Below are 23456 nucleotides of genomic sequence, written 5' to 3' on the forward strand. Positions count from 1 at the left end.
GCCAAAGTTTACATATGTTTATATTTTGCTATTCTTTCTCAAAACTTAGTCAAGTCTTTACTAGTCATTCTTCCCCTTTTATGACACAAATAATTAGGTACCTAATTGTGCCATAACAGTACAACTATTATATTCGTTATAACATATTTTTGGGCACAATTTAATGACTTGTTATATTTCTATGTGTAAAAGGAGAAGATTTTTTGTTCGTTGTTTTTTTTTATATAATAAAAGGTCTTTAATAGTTCAAATCTATGTTAAGATATCCCATTGGCCTAAATCTAGTAAACCTCTAAGTGTTGTGCAACTTTACTTATCCTAAGATCACCACTATTATCGAAGGAACATTAATGCTATTAAGATTAATCATTTAAGCACTTTTGTGTGTGTGAGTGTGCGTGTGTGTGTATGCCTGTGTGCGCGTGTGTGTGTGTGAAAAGAACGTGTATCAAAAGCCTCGATTTTGTATTTCACTTTATTATAAAGAAATATAATTCTTTTTCATTCGGTTACAAATGATTTAAAATAATTCGCTCTCTTGTTTTATTACTATGTGACCTAAAGGTCTCTACTGTGAGTCAGAATTAAACGGCTGTACATCTCAGCCATGTTCCAGTGGGCAGAACTGCACTGATCTAACAGTTACACAGCAAGGAGATGCAACAGAGGGCTACATTTGTGGGCCATGCCCGACTGGCTTCAACAACGTAAACAAACTGTGCATAGGTATTTTACCTTTTGTTTTGGTCATTAATCAATCATGTGAGGGTCATTTTAATAAAGGTGTATTAACTCATTCAAATCCTGGTCTTATCTTTACAAAGACTGTTTCTTAATTTTTATTAATTCACATACTTTCAGGACAAAATATTGAGGTCCTAAAGTTCATCGTAATTTGGAAGGTTGTGATTGATCATGCTGTGTATGTTGCTAATAGGTTTTTGCTAAAGCCAAACTATTAAAGTCACTTGTAAAACGTTATTCTTAGGAACATTTATGTTGCTATACAAGATGAAACTGGGTTTAGGACACGCACTAACCATGAGATGTATCAATTGTATGGAGACCTACCGATAGTGACTGAAATAAAAAAGAACAGACTACGTTGGGCAGGTCACCTTGAAAGAATGTCAGACAACAAAGGAGCGAAAATTGTATACAGGCAAAAACCAAAAGGCAGGCGAACCAAAAGGCAGACCCCGATGGATTGATGATGTGGAAGCAGACCTACAACAGCTTGGGGTCAGGGCGTGGAGACGAAAGGCTCAGGAGAGATCTGAATGGAGGGATGTGTCAGAGCCCTCCATGGGCAGTAACGCCACTGGGATGGATGAACCGTTATATTGTTAGAGTTAATAAAACTCTGACTACTGCATTTACTCATTTTATTTTTTTTCCCTATAAAATAGATTTCACAGTTGGTTTTTGTTAAATAAGATTTACATTGAACTACAGAAGACATCTAAACTCCATGAAATAAGTATTGATTTAACTGACTTGCTGTTAAAACTCTGAAAACTTTTAAAAACTTCTTTTAAGCTTTAGGCTGTGCAATAGCTAGCGCATCTTCTAGATCAGTGTTTCCCAAATTGTGTTCCTCGGAACCCTATTGTTCCTCGAGGCTGGAATAAGTAACTAGAAGGCCATCTTCTCTAAAAATGTGAGCAAAGTGTTCCGCTAAATACTCAGATTGTGCAAAGTGTTCCGCTAAATACTCAGATTGTGCAAAGTGTTCCGCTAAATACTCAGATTGTGCGAAGTGTTCCGCTAAATACTCAGATTGTGCAAAGTGTTCCGCTAAATACTCAGATTGTGCGAAGTGTTCCGCTAAATACTCAGATTGTGCAAAGTGTTCCGCTAAATACTCAGATTGTGCAAAGTGTTCCGCTAAATACTCAGATTGTGCAAAGTGTTCCGCTAAATACTCAGATTGTGCGAAGTGTTCCGCTAAATACTCAGATTGTGCAAAGTGTTCCGCTAAATACTCAGATTGTGCAAAGTGTTCCGCTAAATACTCAGATTGTGCGAAGTGTTCCGTTAAATACTCAGATTGTGCAAAGAGTTCCGCTAAATACTCAGATTGTGCAAAGTGTTCCGCTAAATACTCAGATTGTGCAAAGTGTTCCGCTAAATACTCAGATTGTGCAAAGTGTTCCGCTAAATACTCAGAATGTGCAAAGTGTTCCGCTAAATACTCAGAATGTGCAAAGTGTTCCGCTAAATACTCAGATTGTGCAAAGTGTTCCGCTAAATACTCAGATTGTGCAAAGTGTTCCGCTAAATACTCAGATTGTGCAAAGTGTTCCGCTAAATACTCAGATTGTGCAAAGTGTTCCGCTAAATACTCAGATTGTGCAAAGTGTTCCGCTAAATACTCAGATTGTGCAAAGTGTTCCGCTAAATACTCAGATTGTGCAAAGTGTTCCGCTAAATACTCAGATTGTGCAAAGTGTTCCGCTAAATACTCAGAATGTGCAAAGTGTTCCGCTAAATACTCAGAATGTGCAAAGTGTTCCGTTAAATACTCAGATTGTGCAAAGTGTTCCGTTAAATACTCAGATTGTGCAAAGTGTTCCGTTAAATACTCAGATTGTGCAAAGTGTTCCGCTAAATACTCAGAATGTGCAAAGTGTTCCGTTAAATACTCAGATTGTGCAAAGTGTTCCGTTAAATACTCAGATTGTGCAAAGTGTTCCGTTAAATACTCAGATTGTGCAAAGTGTTCCGTTAAATACTCAGATTGTGCAAAGTTTTCCGTTAAATACTCAGATTGTGCAAAGTGTTCCGTTAAGGAAATAATTTGGGAAATATTGTTCTAGATATAATTTATATTTTGGATATTCCAGTTTTCTATAAGTAGCCCGCCTGTGGAGTCAAGTTCGAGAAGAATTTACAAGCAAATTTATTACTTTTCATTCAAATGATAAAGTTTTGTATACCTTTATATTTTTTTTAATTGCTTTATTCTTAAACGAAAATATATTTGTACACTCTAAATTAAAGAAAATGCAGAAAATCTTTTTATTTTTATTTAAGCATGTCTAATTTCCATAAATTTCGTCCTGTTAACAGACATCAATGAATGTTCAAATACAAGCCTATGTGATCATATTTGCATCAACACTGAAGGTTCCTACAAATGCCAATGTAACGAAGGCTATACCCTTAGTTCAAGTGACTTCAGGACATGCTCAAGTGGGTTTTTCTTTTCATTTAAGATTACACTATTAAACCCAAAATATAAATATTTATTTGAACACACGAAAACTGACTTTAATGTGCGTGTTTCTAATAAAGCTAACAAGATCCATTTGAATTAATAACAAATTAATATACCTAAAAAATGTTTCATTAAATGCACATTCTGGGGTATCTACTGTCGAAATCCAGATGTGCAATTCAATTCACTTAATTATTAACAATTATAGTTTAGCCATAGTTTTTTTATTGGCAGAGAAGGGTAAAATGTTTGACATGTTTCGGATGTTCCTGCAAAGTTGAAGATAATTTTCTGCCTAGTCCAAACCTCCCGCAGGACGACAGGGTATGGGAGCGGGCAGAGTTTGAACCCGGGACCATCGGTAAGTCCAAACGACAATCCAGCGCGCAAACCGCCATCTATGAAATTGTAGCTTTGCTTTTCTTTTTACTGGAAAGGGTGGTCAACCTCAAAACCCCTCACGGCTACTCTCATAGAATTTGGTGACTAGCTTTGGTGACTACATTTTTTTTTCGAAAGTGTAGTTTTATCGTCCTAACTATTTGATAGGGAGGTTTGTAACTCAAAACCATGTGGAGGATTTCTAAAACCCCTTTTGGCTACGCTCCTAGAATTTGTTGATTGTAGTCTCTTTAGTTCAGAAATTAAAAGTTTGAACCTTAAAAAATACTCCGTGTAGAGTCATTTTAAACTTAAAACCCTCTGGAAGGAGGTTTAAACTCAAACCCCTGATTGGGTTTGTTCATAGAATTTGGTGACTATAGTTTGCTTTAGTTTAATATTAAAGAGGTGGGGTTTTACCTCAAAACTCTCTGGAGGGGGCTTTTATATTTAAAACTTGGCTACGCTCATAAAATTTGGTGACTGTAGTTTGCTTTAGTTTAATACTAGATATATGTTACCCGCGACCCGCGGGTCTTTATTTGCGCATTACTTTCGATATAGTCACTGAGAGTGTTTTGTAAACAATTAAACGAAATAATAATGTAATAAGTAAAGCGAATGTGTCAATGTAAAAATAGCTAATAGGCTTAAATCCATTTTTTTTTAAATTAAAACATTTGCTTTTGAATAATCTAGTGGATTGGATTTAGATGTATGTTAAACGTAGCTAATGATCCTTTCACGTTATTTCTCTTTCGCTACGAAAATAAAATTAGTTTTGCGAAAATGGTTTACCCGAAGTCGATACATTCTTATCTATTAAAAACGAAAAGAGCGATAGCTTTGTTAAATAAATGGGATTATAAAGTGAACAATTAAACGAAATAATTTTTAGTACGCGAGTCATGAATGAATATAGATCTAGGCCTATCTCAACTCGGCTTCGTGGCTTTCGTAGATGTATGTAGCTTTAGAAAACCAAATTTGAATGTTTATTTGATCAAAATATGAAATGAATGGACTTTAATTAATATGTTTATGTGTTAAAATATAAGATATATGTGCGAAGAGAAGTTTTATCATCTTAGTGTTGAATTAGAGTTTTAGATCTAGGGATGGGATTATAAAGTAACAATAAAACGAAATAATTTTTAGTACGCGATTCATGAATGAATATAGATCTAGGCCTTTAACTCGGCTTCGCAGCTTTCGTAAACGAATGTAGCTTTAGAAAACCAAATTTGAATGTTTATTTGATCAAAATATGAAATGAATGGACTTTAATTAATATGTTTATGTGTTAAAGTATAAAACTATCTGTGCGAAGAGAAGTTTTATCATCTTAGAGTTGGATTAGAGTTTTAGATCTAGGGATGGGATTATAAAGTAAACAATTAAACGAATTAATATTTAGTACGCGATTCATTACGGAATTGTCTAATGAAAGAATGTTCGTCAGGAAATCTGTAATCACTGATATAAGGAACTAATTAATGTAAAAAATGCTTTTGAAACACAAAATTGAAGGTTAATTTTATTATATAATGAAATCAATGGATCTTCTTTTGTCTTTTCATGTGTCAAAGTAAAAAACTATCTGCGCAAAGTGTATTTCTTAAAATTAGATCTAGGTCTAAATCCTTTCTATCTTTTCTCATGTCAACATTGTAGACATGGCCTAGATCCATAAAATACTATAGCTGTAATAGAGTCGGACAACTTTATTTTTTTTGAGGGTCTTAAGTTTGTTTTAGGGCTACAATACATACACTACGGTCTAAGTTGGTACCCAAGGAACATTCCTGCCTAGTTTTATCAAGATTGGTCAAGCGGTTTTGATGTCTATAAGTAACATACATACATACATACATACATACATACCCCTCACATTCTACTTTATAATATAGATTAAAAAGGGGGGGGGGTTAACCTCAAAACTCTCCGGAGGAGGCTTTTAAATGTAAAACTTGGCTATGCTCATAGAATTTGGTGACTGTAGTTTGCTTTCTTTTTATATTAAGATTGTTTTTTAACGTCAAAAACACTCTGAAAAAAAAAACCAGGGGGGTAAAATCAAAACAAGTTGGCTACGCTTATGGAATTGTGTGACTTGTTTGACTTTTTTTGTTTTATTGAAGAGGTTTTAAACTCTACCCCCCCCCCCCCCCATGGCTGCTTTGGTAGATTGAATTACGGTGGAAGGAGGGTTGAACCCCAAGAAACGTCTTTCCCTGGCTACGTCTATGCCACCATATACTGTAAAACGCTAAAAATATTGTATAATACAGTATAAGTACGATAATTAAAAAAAATATAACAGACTTTTTAAAACCAATATAGTTTAGAGCTATTTATAATATTATCATGTTTCTTCATTACACTGTCCATCTTTGAAACGTTCTACAATTTTTAGTTCATATTAAACTTAGTTACTGTTCTTTTGTTGTTTTTTTTTCGTTTTTTTTTTTTATCCCAAAAGTACTATAATTTTGTTTTCGGATTAGGCAGACTTTCAGTTTATCATTGTATGAATTATAGTCAATGCAATGCATTACAATATTTTTGGTAAATAAATTTAATATCAATGTGATTATACTATAAAGTCTTGATTATTAATTGTGATAATATTTGCGATAAAGAGATAAGATATAATCAACCGATAAAGTATAAGAGCAACTTAATCCCTTTTCTAAGAAGTTTTCATTGTTTTGTGCTTAGATCAACAGTGTAACAGTACATTGACGGCTAAAAGAGGAACAATTATGTCCCCTTACTATCCATTGAATTATTCTCACAACAGTTACTGCGCTTGGACTATTTTAAGTAACGAACTAGGAGCAGTAATTAATATCAAGTAGGTAGTTGACAGGTTAAAGACATAGACATATTTATGAACGAGGGTGCACTGGATAGTAGCTCCGTCTCCAGCTCCTGCAGAAAATTGATCCATTTCTCACAATCCAGCCATATTCGGCTTAGGCCAAATTCCACTGCAAGATAGTTGGCCGAATAGTAATAAGTACATCTTGTACCTATTTAATACGTATAAAGTGGACCTCGTTCCACTAATGTCTGTTATAGAAGTTTTTAACTTTTATGTTTAAAACATAATAATGTACTAAAAAATAGGGCGTATATGAATATGCACCAAACATCTTTTATTTTAAAGACAATGCGTGTTAATATAAATATAAATATAAACTTTTTATCATAAATGCACTTTACATACAGAGCAGCAATGGCTGGCTCATTTATTCACTTTGTTTTGTCTTGACCTTTTAGTGGGTTAGTTAACATGTTAAGATGTTATATTCCTTGACTACGTCATACTGACCAGACGTCTGTCTAGCTGTGAGGTAGAGATGAACAACTCCCACCCGCTTTTATTTGTTTAGACCGTTACATTGAGTTCATTGACAGAGAGGTGACCAAAAGTCAAATACGACGGACTAGGCTTAATGTCAGCATATTCTCTACCGTCTTTCTCCATTCCTCTGTCTTTTACTAATTCCGTTATAATTCACCAATCAGTAACAGAGTTAAAAATAATAAAGTAAATTAAAGGGGGAAAAAAGGAATAAGGGTATGTTATTTAACAGTTTTGCAAAAGTTTCAGCAACACAAGCTATTTTCAAGACATGTAAGTATCCGGCTCCGGCCGAATATCATATTTTACTAACCGGCCAAATCTGGTTCAGGCCGAATATCAAAAAGTGCTATCCGGTGCATCCCTAATATGAACACAGCATGTGAAACTTGAAAGTTAATATAAACATGATGGATTTATTACTATAGATGTCTTACATTTATAAATATGTTCCGTTCTCTGTCTAATGAATTACAATTTTCAATAAATCTTTACATGTGTAAATAGATGGAGGATATAGAGATTCATGACGACAACATTTAGAGTTTGAAAAAGTCAAAGTTATCCATATGCACAATGTACAATGAATTGTGTAAATACAATTGTACATTCTCCTTCATCTCGCTACTCTTCGGCTACCTCGGTCATTTCAACGTATACTTATCATTTAACCCTTTCAAAAATTGTTAGTATCTAAAACAAGTCAACTACCTTGATCACCCCTGCAGTTGAGTCAAGGTCTATACATCTGTTTTCATAAACTCTTAAGCTGAAGTAATTCTGTTCACATGTCCACTTCTTTTACACTATAGCAAATAATAAACGCGTCTTCTAAATACAATCTCTTCTCAAAAAAGGGAGACCTCTAAAACTAGTCCCAGAAAAAACTAAACAACGTCAGCCCTTGAAAAGCTGAACTCTATACGTTCGGATAAAATGGCGAAGAAGTTATTTAAATTGTAAACAATTTCCAACTTTCTGCAGACCCCATACGGTTGTCTCGCGGACCCAAGTTTGAGTACAACTGTTCTAAGATATTTTTTTATTGGCACCCTTAAATCTTGTAAGGCTCATCTCCCCTTGTCATGGTGCCTTTTCTTTTCTTGACCTACAAATGTTGAATAACTAGATGTATACTAACATCCACTATTGCATAAGAATGTGATGCGTACTTTTAAATATATGGCTCTTTCTGTCTCAGACTACAATGGATGCGTCCAGGTGAGTCAATGAATTTGGTTTTGTCTTGAGACTGGGCAGTATCTGGAATGACTGTTCAAGCCATATCTGGAGCGCAAATTTGCCACAGTTTGTTCGAATATATGCATCTGTTTTGGGCTAGTTGACAGGGCAGCTATTTTTTTTTTCTTTCTCACGACTAAGGCAGCTTCGTTTCTTTTGCTCTCAGGCGAGGTTAGTACCAGCACGCACAGTCTGTCTACATGCTTTGAAATATATGCACAATAAAAATAGATCATTTACTAGAACCCATATAATATTGCTAACGGTGTACCTTTTCTATTCGTCCATCACTCTGTTCAGCATTACTGAGTATGAAGTTGAGGGTTGCCCATTCGACTTTTTGAACATATATGATGGAAATAACTCCAGCGCAAGTCCTTTTGGTCCATTCTGTACAGCAGCACCAGGTTCAATAACATCATCTGGAGGTGCCATGCATCTTGAGTTTCTTTCTGATGGATCGGTGACAAGAAAGGGATTCAGAGGAACATATACTATTCAGAGTTAGTTTGTATATTGCATTTTTAATACAAGAATTCAATCCTGTTTCTAACATAGATCAACTTCATAATTCAAAAGTTTGAAGAACCAAATTTTAAGATCTTGTTTACAAGTAGAGAAATGTTGTAATCTCAAGTGCTCCGAAGATTTTCTTTATTTATTAGCTATTCATATAACTATGGAGGCGCGGTGGCTGAGCTGTAAAACACTTGGCTTCCGAACCGGGGGGTACCGGGTTCGAATCCTGGTAAAGAAAGTTGTTTTTTTCGGGATCTTTGGGCGCCTCTGAGTCTAACCAGCTCTAATGGGTACCTAACATCAGTTAGGAAAAAGTAAAGGCGGTTGGTCATTGTGCTGGCAACATGACACCCTAATTAACCTTAGGCCACAGAAACAGATGACCTATATATCATCCCCATAGAGAGGGGAAATTTACTTTTTTTATTCAAATAACTTTGATTTTATTCTACCGAAGTGTAAGAACAAAAGCACTCTATTATACAGAAAATAGTATCAGTTTGTGTCTTTGTAACTCGCCCCTAAAATGTATATGTGTGTGTGTAAGTAGTATTTGAACACGATTCTCAACTATTTCTTTTTTTAGAAAGCAAAGAAAGTTAAATATCGACAAAACAATAATTAAACTTTTTTTTATACAGCAACCATCATCAGTCTAATTAACTTTGCCATCAACTGCTGGTATAGAAATACTTTACTTGCACAAAGACTTAGACTAAATAGACTAATTAAAAAAGCATCGTATATCACTCGAACACAGCTACCATATCTAGAAAAGCTTTTCCATGAAAGATGCCTTTCCAAAACACTCACGATTCTTAAAGATAACCTTCACCCATTAAACCACTGTTACAAAAGATCTGAACGAAGTGGTCGTCTCCTTTCCATTAGAACTAAAGCAGAAAGATTTAAAAACTCCTTCATCCCGCTATCGGTCAGAGTGTTACAAGATCATCTGTCATCATCGAGAAGTTCATAGAAGTCTAATTCATAAAGCGCTGGTTGTGAGTGTGTATGTGTTTCGTGTGTGAATGTTGTTCGTATTTGCATCTATAATGTTATTGTTGCAGTAGTTACGCTGAGGTTGTCAATTTGTAGTCAAACTGAATTTCCATTTGATTAAATCAATAAAAATTATCTTATCTTATCTTATTAACAAAACTGTCCTTATTATAGCATTCATAGAAGCCTATCTTTTGATATAAGGTTATATCAACTCAATCTGTCTGTGTATCTTGGTGGAATCTTGTAGACCTTATTGCTCCCACTTTGTATTGTTGAATTAAGTTAAAACTTTGCTGAAAAAAAAAGTTCAAAAAGTAGTCCTAATGACTTTGTTTATGACATTAAAAGTACATTTTCTTAGTTTCTTTTGTAATACAAGTGGCAAAACATCCCTTTATGTAAAGTAATACAAAAGTAATTTAACCCTTACGTTATCTATTGAGCAGATGATGTGAGGATTTTCTTTTCAATGTATGTGTGATATATATTTGTATAGTATATATTTTATATTTACATAAACGAATCGCGTTCAGGTTATAGCATGTTTATAACAGGTAAATGTCTGCTCAAGAGCTGCTCTCACTCTTGTGAAGTTATCTCCGTCATTCCCAGAGTTGAACAATGTGTCTGCCCAGAGTGGTCAAGACTGGACCCCAACAACAGCAGCAGATGTCTGGAAATTAATGGTAAATATATATATCCCCCAATTTCTGTTTGAAAGGACTGTTATCAAGAAGATACGGATATTTTAAATTGAAGCTATTTGTTTTATAAAGAAACTTTATAAACACTTTATCTTATACAAAATTATGCTACATCTTATTCTCATCTCCTAAAATGACTAGATGTGTATTTAGAATAAATAATAATTGAAGGCATGATCATTATATCTAAAATATCTAGCTAAAACAATATGTCTAAACAAATGTTAAGAAAATTCAAAGAATACAAAAGAAGCGATTCCAAGACTTTGCCGAAATTGTAGTCTAACTGAATTTCATTTGATTGGATCAATACAAATTATCTTATCTTATCTTATTTTAATGTCTTTAAGAGCTTTTACTATTGACACTTCCTCTTGAAAGATAAAGAGCACACGATAGAGCTTCCTTGTGTCGCTGAGAAACTCCGATAGATATTTTAGAAGAAAATCAACAAAATTAAAGTCACCGTAACGGCTTTTAAAGTAAACAATAAACCTTATTTATAATTTTAGTTTTATATAATTGCTTTCATATTGTAATAACGTAAAGGGGGGCAACACAGCGATATAGTTGTTTATTTGCATGGGGACATCACAAACACATAGTAACAATGTCTGCCTTGAGCAAAGCCTCTTCAGAAGTTCTAGACTCGGACGGACTTTAGTTTTTGTCTTTGTAATGTCAACATCCTTCTCATTCTGTGACGGTGTGCATGGAAGGGTTATAGCAATATGGTTCAACTTTCATGCTTATAACATGCTCAGTACTTGGGTTCAGTTAGGCCTAATTTAACGTTTCATTTGAAAGCTACAGGAAATTTCAGTTTATACAAACAATTATACAAATGCAACCTTTATTACTTTGAGAAACATGAAAGTTCTTCATCAACAGCCTAAAACACCTTGATTGTGCTCTTGTGTCTAGCAGCTTATCAACCTATTCTTTAAACATTTCAACTTACTAGCTCATGGGCCAAGCTTAGGCCTAGGATTACAAAAACACGCCCCTGTCAATAAATTGTACTTCTTTTATATTCAGTTACAAAAGTTTTCGCACCTACATCGCTTACAATAGTCGTCGTCCTGTTCACATTCTTTGATTCTTACTATGCCAGGACAAATTTGTACAAATGCTCCTTCTTCCATAGTGCTATTAGAGCATGGAATGGGTTGCCTGAGCTACCCAGGAAAACCAGTGACTTGGTAGAATTTAGGCCATTGGTTAATATGCATGACTGAATGAATGACGCAAAAAACGTAATCATTTTCTTATTTGAAGTGACGTCTGTATTTTATAATATAAATTAAGATGTCCTATCTCTTTTCATTATTTAATGACCTACATTTTTAATGCCGACAAGTTAGTCAAGTCGAAGTCCTTTATTATCTCAAGACACTACTGTTTATTGATCAAAAGTTGATTCAGCTCACTTGTTAAAAGGCTTAAGAAGTTGATGACTTCAATGTATATCTACATTCAGAGGGAATTAAGAGGTTAGGCATCTTTGTGGATATGAGTTAAGTGTTTCTACATTATCTAACGTGGCTTGCTCTCCAGATTAGGTGCCGTTTTGTGAATGTTCCTTCTTGAACGATATCATTATGAGATTTAACAATATTTTGGAATTAATTATACCGAACTGGAGAGGAAATCATTCATTGTAATGCTTCTCTAAGCCGAAGATTCCAGCCATTTGTAAGATTTATCTTTCAGCTATTCTTCCCCTCCATTTCGTTATCTTTCCTTAACCGCTTACAATTTGATTTGTGAATGATTTTGTTGGGGGAATACTGCGATGTTGCCACGAATCAATTCAATAATGGATATTTGACTGGGCACCTTACCTTTTAAGTCAATTTCGCTAACACTCGATCTATAGACTACTGTATACAATAATACCCCATTATAATAGGAAATTCAGTACTAATTATAATCTCAGCGTCACGTTATAGATTCACACGAGTATATCCACACTAACGTCACTTCTACAGGACTATACAAAATGTAAATCTTATGCTGATTGTTAAAATCGCTTATTGTATATAGAGGATTGTAAATCTCCTCTCGCTTGGTGTATGGGTATAAATTTATGTTATTCCATTATTACGAGAGAATTTGTTTAGTATAACTCAATAAAATCTGAAAGCTCTTTAACGAAAGGTAAACGTATGCCAATCAGATTCACGGTACTTATTGTCATGTAATGTGGTTAATTCGGCGACCCGAAGGCCCATTTGGGTACCTCACAAAAGGCATTTGCCCGGATGCCCATAAAGCAAGTATCTGATAGAAGGTATCCAAAAGAAGGTTTCCGTGCTGCCTTTAGGTACTCGGCTGAACCAACTCAGCTCAGGAATGGGATTGTATCTCGAGGTCTCGAGCCCCTTGTTTAGTGACCAAGCCGTAGCCTAGTAATGTACGCCTCTCAGCCACACATCTGACATTTTGTGTAGGTCTTATTAAAACCTAATGATTATCTATTTTCTACAGCTTGCAACACGACTATTAATGCCACTTCTGGATACATTGTGAGCCCTGGATACCCAAATTTCTATCCAACAAATGTTATTTGTTACTGGATTATAAATTCTGCATCGGGTGGACAAGTTACATTCAGGTAAATTCACGCTAGGCCTAGGTCAATTCTTATCTAGTTTAAAAAAAAATTAACTCTTTCTCTCCGTATTTTTTGTCCACGTTTTGAAGGAATTCTTCATTTTGCCCATTACTATTTCACTCACCTGTTATGGTTAAGCTTCAATAGCTTTGTTCTATGTTATCAGAAAATGTTGTATTTGGTATAGAATTAAATGAAAATGCATTATCTTTTTATATAACACAAAGTCAAGTTTATAAAATTAAACATTAATTTATTTTAATGAGGTCAGAATCAATGATGGTATCATCGATTAAGAGAGAAAGAGTTAAACATATGTGTTTTCCGATGTCCAGTCTCGGATCAAGCTGAAATTTTGCATAATTATTTCTTTTTGTTTGGTATCTCGAAAAAGGAAAAGAAATTGTACTTGGCTGATGAGGTGGTATAAGCTGAATTAGTACCTTAATAGGTCACCACTTAATAGTAAGTTTGAAACAAACAATAGGCAACTATACAATTAGAGTACTATGCAATAACTCTTTACCCACGTTTTCTTTCTATTTCAATGATTTACCTTTGTAAAGCTGTGTAGCTTCTAGTTTCAAAATAGGGTTTCTTGCTATTTATTTGTTGTGTCCATATCATATACCAAGTATTGCGATTACTTCTGACCAATAGAGCATTTCATTTTTTTATTAGCAATGTTGCAAAATTAAAAAAAAATTAATAGTTAAGCAATAATTACTATTTGGATTGTAAACTCGAGTTGTCGATCTTTATTTTATAACTTGTATGTTGCCAAAATCATATTTCCAGCCTCTCCCAGTATGACCTAATGATTTTCCTTATGTTTGCAGTATAACTGACATGAACATAGAGTTTACTCCAGGCTGTACCGATGACTATCTCAGGGTCTTGGATGGTAACACAAGGGATTCTAGAAGTATTGGACACTACTGCGGTGACAGCCCACTTCTGGATCTTAGATCAAGTGGTCAGTGGTTGTACGTGCAGTTCAAATCTGATGGCTCTATTAATGGCGGAGGTTTTAAGGCCCAGTTTATCATGTCATAAGGTACCTTTATGTGGACTCAATTGTATCTTAAAGCTACGATCAGCAGTTATCGATGTCAGTTAACACATTTTGATTTGAAATCTTACATAATCAATAGTATATAAAAAAAATTTTAAGTGAATGTTTCACTTAAGACTGATTGCTAAAAAGCTCCCATTCTTACTAGTTGCCCTGTTTTCTTCATATCGTGCCATTTTTTTATATGATTTTTACCTTTTACCTTTTTACATATCGCTTAGTCTGTTGGACCGTTGGGGCAACATGCAAGATTCGTTGACCGTCCTTATCCATTCCTCTCTGTCTTTGTCTTAGTTAGAACCTCTTTCAATGTCCATTCTTTTATGTTGTCCTCCCATCGATTTCTCTAAATGCCTCTTCTTCTTTTTCCTTGTACTGTTTCCTGAAGGAAGATCTTTGATAGATTTTGTAATATGGCCATGGATTTCCAGCTGGCGTTTTTTTACGATAGTTAGCAGGTCATCATGCGGTTTAATCGTTGCAGTAACCCTGTCTCTAATCTCTTATTTTGTGATGTGAAAAAAGTATAGTACCCTTTTTATACTTTGCAATTTATAAGGTAGATGATGTAAAGATCATCTGTTTCAAGTGGCCTTTCTTTTCCCTAACTAAATCAGGACTCAATTAGAGGTGAATTGTCTCATGGGCGGACTAGAAATCCAGAGCATTTGAAATCTTTATATTTACCCAGATTTAAACCAGGGTCCTCTCCGTTCAGAAGCCAAGCTCTTTCTCAGCTAGGACTATAATGATATCAATTTCTAAGGCCACGACCGAAACGTGCCAGTTAACTGTAATCCAATCAAGGTGATTAATTGAAGACTATTATGAAACATTTTTATTTTGTACACATTTAGATATTGGTGAAAATACTTTGATCATGTTTCCTAAAAGCTCTGTAAAACAATGTGTTTCACTTCATCTGACTTTATGTACTTGTTGACGGAAATAAACTCAACGCAAGTAATCTCTGTGTCCACCAACTTTATTTACTTTTAGCGTCTAGTGATTTGTCAATCTACACAAGTTTAGTACACAACTTTATAATATCTGCACTTCACTGAATTTCACCGTACTGATCTTCACCTATTAAAAGTACAAAAGTAAAGTTCCCCTTTCAGACCATTTTCTATGCCAAGGTCATCTGTTTCTGTGGCCCATGGTGTCTTGTGACCATCACAACGACCAAACGTTTTTACCCATTGGGTAGGTGAATTTCGAGGAGCCCAAAGATACGGAAATTTTAAAATCCCAGTCTTCATCAGGATTCGAAGCCCGGTCTCCGGTTTGGAAGCCAAGCGCTTTACCGTTCAGCCACAGCGCCTCCTGCACTCACCCACACTCAACTCTTTTCATCTTGCACGCATGGGTACTTCTACCTTTGCAGCTAATTAATTGATAACAAAAATGTCTTGATTTCTAGTTTTCTTTTTTGAAAAATGTGATAAAGAATCATTTAAATGTGATTTTCTACTAGAAGTTTTAGTATAGCTAACCTGCCAATTTCTTTATATCTCTGAATTTGTTTTTCAGAAAAAAGCAAAAGAAAGAAGAAAAGAAAGAAAAAAAATGACCATTGTCTTGTTATCCTGGATTTGTTATCAGAAATACTTATGGAAGTGAACCCTAATTAAAACTACATTTCAATTAAACTAATTAAAATCTACTATTGTTAATTACAATTTATGACGTAGCCTAATAAAAACGCAAAAAGACAAAATGATGAAGGCAAATTTGTTATTTAATATGCTACAATAAATTCGTACAAGCGCTTATTCACTAGTGTTATTAGACAGTGAAAAGAGTTGCCTAAATCATCCTGGAAAACACTTAATAACGTTTAAAGTTTCTATTTTATAGAAATATTCGTGCAGGACATAATTGTCTTCGCTCATTGACTCCTTGGCTGTGGCTCTTCCACTGTGACTCTTCCATTAAATGCTTAATACAGGCACATAATATTGTTTATTGAATCGCCATGTAAAAGACAAAAAGAGTTTGAAAAGTAAGCCAACAGAAAAGAAGAGCATTTCTAGAAAGGAACAATAGCACGGCTAGTTGTTGGCCATCAAGTCGACAAACCTCATTTACATTATGTATACTTTCTAAAAATGAATGGAATGTAATTTCCCATTCGGTCAGCCCGGTAACCGGGAAACGACGGCGCGGGGGAAACGCAAACCATTCTTGCTGAATTTATCTCCACTAAAGACCCTAAAGAAGAACTTTCGGGATTACTGAAAAAAAAAATTCCATAAGAAAAACAAGAAAAACATTTTAAAATATTTTTTAAAGACAATACCTCCATCATTAAACTACTAATATAATAAAATAATATAAAAAAAATAATTAAAAACAATTTATTTGATTCGGGTATCGAACCCGTGACACCGACAGCTGCTTTATTGCCTTAAAATGGCATTTTCTGAACCAACCAGCGGGAAGATGTATGCGAGTATTTATTGATGGACATAGAGGTCAGACATTAAACCTAACGCTTTGATTTAGAACTCTGTAGCCTAGATCTACGTATGTTTGTAAAATGTTTTACATGTTTCGGATGTTCATTCAGAGTTGAAGATAATTACTTCCTAGTCCAAACCTCCCAAAGGACGACGGGGGATGGGAACGGGCAGGGTTTTAACCCTGGACCATCGATAATTCTGAACGACAGTCCAGTGCGCAAACCGCACGACCAGGCAGCCATCCTGGTATGGTACTCTATTCTTCTAAGTGAGCAATAATTGCATGTATTTTTGTAAGTTAAATAAATAGTTTATAAGAATTATGAATAAAAAATCTTTTTTTGATAATTTTTAATTAAACCGCTGTTAGCTGTCCAAGGCTTCACTTAAGAAAAGTTTTGTTTTCCTATTTTATCATCCACAACAACCCGAAGAATTAGTGATTAGAATAGATGTTTGAGTAAATGATCAAGACAAAAAATTTTATTTAGTAGGTAATCACAGCGATGTTGTATAATTTACAATATACTCAACAAAACAGCATTATAAGTTTATATTCTTTTGTCAATTATCATATCGTATAAAGCGTGTTCACGTCATATGGATATCCGTGTAATAAAATATTAAAGTGAATCCATGGTTAAAGTGCTTTATTTTTGTCAAGAAAAAAAAAATATTTCAAGCATTGATGACAATAAAAACAATCTTACAACAACCGGTGCTCGTTTTAAAAATATCGAGGTAAATGTTTAACAAACAAAATAAGGATGTCTGTGATGCATGCTTAGCACATTCGTCACGACAATGTTGAATTCAAACCACGTATGCACCCTTTCTTATCTTCATGCATGAGATTAGACGTGTCATCCATGGTGCGAAGGGGCTCAATGACCTCCGACCCACGATCATTAAGGGCCAATCGTCTGTAACGTAACAACTATTGCGCTAAGGAGTTCATTGCGTTTGAGTCTATGACTCATGACCAGTTGGGGCCTACGTGACTCATGACCAGTTGGGGCCCATGTGAGCGGTCAGGATGACACCAAAGTGAAAACAAACAATATACTTTTGTGAAACCGATTTAAAAAAGGTCGCTTGATTCTGTTAAGAAGTTCTACAAACATTGACTTTCAAAACTTGTTGAGAGTCATAACTGAATCAAATAAAAAGGAACGTTCCTTGCATTGGAACTGGAATGCCTTTTGGTAAATGTACGGACAGATTCAGATTACTTTATTACTTTTGTCATGAATTAAATTTGTCGTATCTGGATGGGTGAGGGCCACCGAGATGTTCTTGAGCCCGTGCTCATGGGTTAAACGCCACTACTTAATTAATGGTAATACATTCAAACACATTATTTTAAACGATCCCCTTTCACTTAGCGTTTCAAACCTGGAAAGGCAACAATTTGAAGATACACTTTTAAAATGTTTATATTGTAACGGAGTCCCACATGTTCATAGGAAATTTAAAACTCGAGACTTTTCGGTTTGGAGGCCAAGCCTTTAAAAGACAACCCGGTTGTTTTTACAATGTTTGATCTAATAAGTTATTTAAATTACAGATAAGGAATATATTATTCTTTGCATTTTAATTTTATTAATAATTTAGCAATTGATGTTTTTCTGACCTAATATTTCTGCGCATTCAAAATGGTCAGACTTTAAACGGGTTTCTATGTGACGTCATAATGGTTTAAATGTGTAGCCAACGTTTATCTGACCGAGTTGTTTACATCCATTGGATTCACAGCCTACTATTGTTCTTTAATAACAATTTATGACGTAGCCGCCTTTATTAGAAAAAAAATAACATGGTCGTACTTTCACCACACCTTGGCCTTTGATAATAAGTTATCAGCGCTACGGTCATAATTATTCTAATCGCACTTCTATCTCTCAAACCTTGGTCTTTGATCATTACGTCTCTCGCAAGATAATATTATAATATTACATCCTCCATATCCAATAGAAGTGCTATAGCTAAGTACACACCCAGATTTACAATATAATATAAAATTTGTCATTAAGAATATTAAGTGGATGAGGAAACGCTATAAAGGTATTAGTAACATGTCATAAAATGTCACATAGCATTCGACATAATCATTTTACATATAAAATATTTAATTAAGGATTATATGACTGGGGAATGAAATGACCGGTCACCCATGTAACAATCTAGAAGATTAGGTAACTATAGCATGGTTTAATAAAAAGAACACACTAAAAATAGTTTTGTTTTAGTGTGAAATGTTTAAGGCAGTGATTCCTAAATTTGGTCTTTAGTCTATATAGACCCCCAGGGGTCTGTGAAGACTTTCAAGGGGTCTACGAAAGCGGCGAAAAAATAAAATGGGGGTATATGAGATGTCCACAGGGGAATACAATAGTGGATTTCATTTTGGCCTAAGCATGTGGTGACTATATTTTTCACATCCTATTAATGTATTTATTTCGTTCACTGGTTCACTTATATATGATTGGTAGATAAAAACTTATCCTGCCATGCAAGTGAAACATTGATGTATTTCATTTCAAGAGTTATTTAAATAGCTTTATTTTTTCATCTTGTAACCAATGTTTAACAAATAGAAATGTAGATTGTGTTGATTATTTAAAATTGGGATTCTTTCCTTCCTTGTCAATCAAACTAATTACGCTGGAGAATCATTTGAGACGAGGTCATCCTGATAAAAAGATAAAGGTTTGAAAAACTTTCCAACACTCAAAGATAAAGTTCAGAAAAGAACCACAAAATCTCTCATCAGCATCATGTAGAGAAGAAGGTGGTATTTGAGCGTCTTACAAGATCTCTTTACTTATAACCAAATACGGAAAACAATAGAGATAAAACATTCACCAGCCGCTGAAGTTTTCAAAATTGTTTTACACAAACCTACATATAAAATTATTAAACGAATTTCTATAAGCAACGATACAGTTAAATGGCACGTCGGTGGAATGAATTAAAATCTTATGTAATTATTTACAAACGACAAATACAGCGGATCAGCGGCGCACAGACTCAGACGGTATAACGCTCAGTGCTGCAAGTTGCCTAATGGTTGCCCGCTCCTTATTTTTCCTCACGGTTGACCCACGAAATCTTTCCCTTGCTTGGATATAGCTGCAAGGCAGCAGAGGTTCGAATTCAGTTTTTTTTCTACTATATAAATTAAATATAATAGTGGACCTAAAACTGTTTCTTGACGCACACCCGAGTTTACTGTTACTGGTGTTGATTTAGAGCCATTTATTATTACAGTTTTTTCTCTCCCTATCAGAAAATCTCTAATCCACTGATGCAATGGACCATCACTATACGGGATCCACAGAAAGAGAAATAATGTACGCAATAAAAATTTATTTTAATAAATCGCCTCACACTACTGTTTAATCTGTCTCTTAAGAACTTTTCTATGACGACCTTTACCAAACATTTAAAGACATTCTTCACATCTATATTCCCGACTGAGTATTGAGCCCTTTGGACAAACTCTAATCCTAATCACAGATAGATCAATACTTATGCAGAAGCAGCTTAGTAAAGTATCTACAAACGAGGGGGCGTTATGACTTGGCTTGGCTTCCGAACCTGGGGTCCTGGGTTCGAATCTCGGTAAGACTTTTAGGGCGCCCCGGTAGGTCGCTGTGCTGGTCACATAACATCCTTTTCGTTAATCGTTGACCAAAGAAACAGATGATCTTATCGTCATCTGCCCTATAGCTCCCAAGGTCTGAAAGAGGAACTTTACTTTTTTTTATTATATGAAATGGCTGATTGCTTTCCCTTCTTTCTATTTTGTTCAATATGGATTCATTACTGTAATAAACCTCATCACAAATCTATATACACTTACAAAATCTCAACAACCTTATACCAGTCATACTTTTTTAAAAATATTATTTCAAACGAAAGTTATAATTTCAATAAACACTCTTCCGAGAAATATATACTTTGTTTTACATGTGTAATTTATAAATAGTATGCATTCACGTATCACTTTGGGTCTGTCGGCAAGTTTTGACTTTATTAAGGGAATCCAGGGTAGAAAGGAATTTGAGAACCACTACTATAAATGATTTTTTCTCAAGTCTCTCTTGACAACAAGCAAACACACACACACACAGAGACTTCCTGAATATTAATGTAAACCCTTTGTCGTCGTAAACGAAAGGCTTCTCTAAACATGTTTGTGGTTAATATGATCCCGCTATAACATTTCTTTAAAAAAATCTCAATTAGCTTCACGCCGTTGAGGTCTACTGTCTCAACTTAGTGATGGTTGGAAATACTTCTAATTCAAACTTGACACTTCAACCAATGATTCACTCAAGAAATACTTCTAATTCAAACTTGACACTTCAACCAATGATTCACTCAAGAAATACTTCTAATTCCAACTTGACACTTCAACCAATGATTCACTCAAGAAATACTTCTAATTCCAACTTGACACTTCAACCAATGATTCACTCAAGAAATACTTCGAATTCCAACTTGACACTTCAACCAATGATTCACTCAAGAAATACTTCTAATTCCAACTTGACACTTCAACCAATGATTCACTCAAGAAATTTTTCTAATTCAAACTTGACACTTCAACCAATGATTCACTCAAGAAATACTTCTAATTCAAACTTGACACTTCAACCAATGATTCACTCAAGAAATACTTCGAATTCCAACTTGACACTTCAACCAATGATTCACTCAAGAAATACTTCTAATTCAAACTTGACACTTCAACCAATGATTCACTCAAGAAATACTTCGAATTCAAACTTGACACTTCAACCAATGATTCACTCAAGAAATACTTCTAATTCCAACTTGACACTTCAACCAATGATTCACTCAAGAAATACTTCTAATTCCAACTTGACACTTCAACCAATGATTCACTCAAGAAATACTTCTAATTCCAACTTGACACTTCAACCAATGATTCACTCAAGAAATACTTCTAATTCAAACTTGACACTTCAACCAATGATTCACTCAAGAAATACTTCTAATTCCAACTTGACACTTCAACCAATGATTCACTCAAGAAATACTTCTAATTCAAACTTGACACTTCAACCAATGATTCACTCATGAAATACTTCTAATTCAAACTTGACACTTCAACCAATGATTCACTCAAGAAATACTTCTAATTCCAACTTGACACTTCAACCAATGATTCACTCAAGAAATACTTCTAATTCCAACTTGACACTTCAACCAATGATTCACTCAAGAAATACTTCTAATTCCAACTTGACACTTCAACCAATGATTCACTCAAGAAATACTTCTAATTCCAACTTGACACTTCAACCAATGATTCACTCAAGAAATACTTCTAATTCCAACTTGACACTTCAACCAATGATTCACTCAAGAACTACTTCTAATTCCAACTTGACACTTCAACCAATGATTCACTCAAGAAATACTTCGAATTCCAACTTGACACTTCAACCAATGATTCACTCAAGAACTACTTCTAATTCCAACTTGACACTTCAACCAATGATTCACTCAAGAAATACTTCTAATTCCAACTTGACACTTCAACCAATGATTCACTCAAGAAATACTTCTAATTCCAAATTGACACTTCAACCAATGATTCACTCAAGAAATACTTCGAATTCCAACTTGACACTTCAACCAATGATTCACTCAAGAAATACTTCTAATTCCAACTTGACACTTCAACCAATGATTCACTCAAGAAATACTTCTAATTCCAACTTGACACATCAACCAATGATTCATTCAAGAAATTTTTCTAATTCAAACTTGACACTTCAACCAATGATTCACTCAAGAAATACTTCTAATTCCAACTTGACACTTCAACCAATGATTCACTCAAGAACTAGCAGGAAGTCGAAAAGGGGCATCACTATAAACCAGAGCCCAAAAATCTTTTGGACACATTTACAGACGAACGCAGAATATTTTTAGATCTCAGGGTTTTTAACATTAGCCTACATATATTACAGTATGACTGAATCAACTTTGTAATATTTTAATGTTAGGAGTATGTACTATACAGGACTGCAATATAATTTTTATACCATATCTCCAGTAGTTCTGTTTAAATACCTAGATGTAGATCTAGCACTTATAGAATTCCGTTGTATGTACACACAAGAACCTCACACAAACATCATTTTTGTGTTCTCACTAGTTGCAATATCTACGTTGTTTCTGAAGGCACTAGTTGTTTGACAATTTTAGTTGTTTTATTTAACAATACAGGTATTCAATATTCATACATAAAATCTACATCAATGAAAGAAACAAAAAAAAAAGGTACACTCCATAAAATGGCAATAATAACAATTTTTTTAACACATGTTAAAATATGTACACAGATTTCATTCAGAATAATTGTAGGTATACACTTTATTTAAATAGTTTTAGTTTAGATTTAGGCTCATTATGTGCTCATTTTCAATGGTGCAAAAGAAAAAAAACAAGATTACAAAGAGAGTTTGTGTTACACAAACTCAGAGGCGGCCCCCGTCGCAGTCGGATCCCTGTCGGATCTGCATATTCGCAAATAATATTCAAGAGGTGATTTAATTTTGATGGTCTGTAAATGTGTCCAAAAGATCTTCCTGCTAGTTCTTGAGTGAATCAATGGTTGAAGTGTCAAGTTGGAATTAGAAGTATTTCTTGAGTGAATCATTGGTTGAAGTGTCAAGTTGGAATTCGAAGTATTTCTTGAGTGAATCATTGGTTGAAGGCTCAAGTTGGAATTAGAAGTATTTCTTGAGTGAATCATTGGTTGAAGTGTCAAGTTGGAATTAGAAGTATTTCTTGAGTGAATCATTGGTTGAAGTGTCA

General features: G+C 34.6%; 1 protein-coding gene across 1 annotated transcript in view; it reads left to right on the forward strand.

Moving 5' to 3' along the window:
* The window catches only part of LOC106054907 (uncharacterized), an 80797-nt gene that overhangs the window by 51636 nt on the left and 5705 nt on the right, over positions 1 to 23456 (forward strand). The window contains exons 29-33 of the mRNA XM_056004319.1: positions 565 to 726; positions 3073 to 3195; positions 6323 to 6458; positions 8514 to 8716; positions 10292 to 10423. Coding sequence (XP_055860294.1) covers positions 565 to 726; positions 3073 to 3195; positions 6323 to 6458; positions 8514 to 8716; positions 10292 to 10423 — 756 coding nt within the window. The remainder of the gene's footprint in view (positions 1 to 564; positions 727 to 3072; positions 3196 to 6322; positions 6459 to 8513; positions 8717 to 10291; positions 10424 to 23456) is intronic.

This window comes from Biomphalaria glabrata, chromosome 11, assembly GCF_947242115.1.
Source record: "Biomphalaria glabrata chromosome 11, xgBioGlab47.1, whole genome shotgun sequence".
In the NCBI taxonomy this organism is placed as follows: domain Eukaryota; kingdom Metazoa; phylum Mollusca; class Gastropoda; family Planorbidae; genus Biomphalaria; species Biomphalaria glabrata.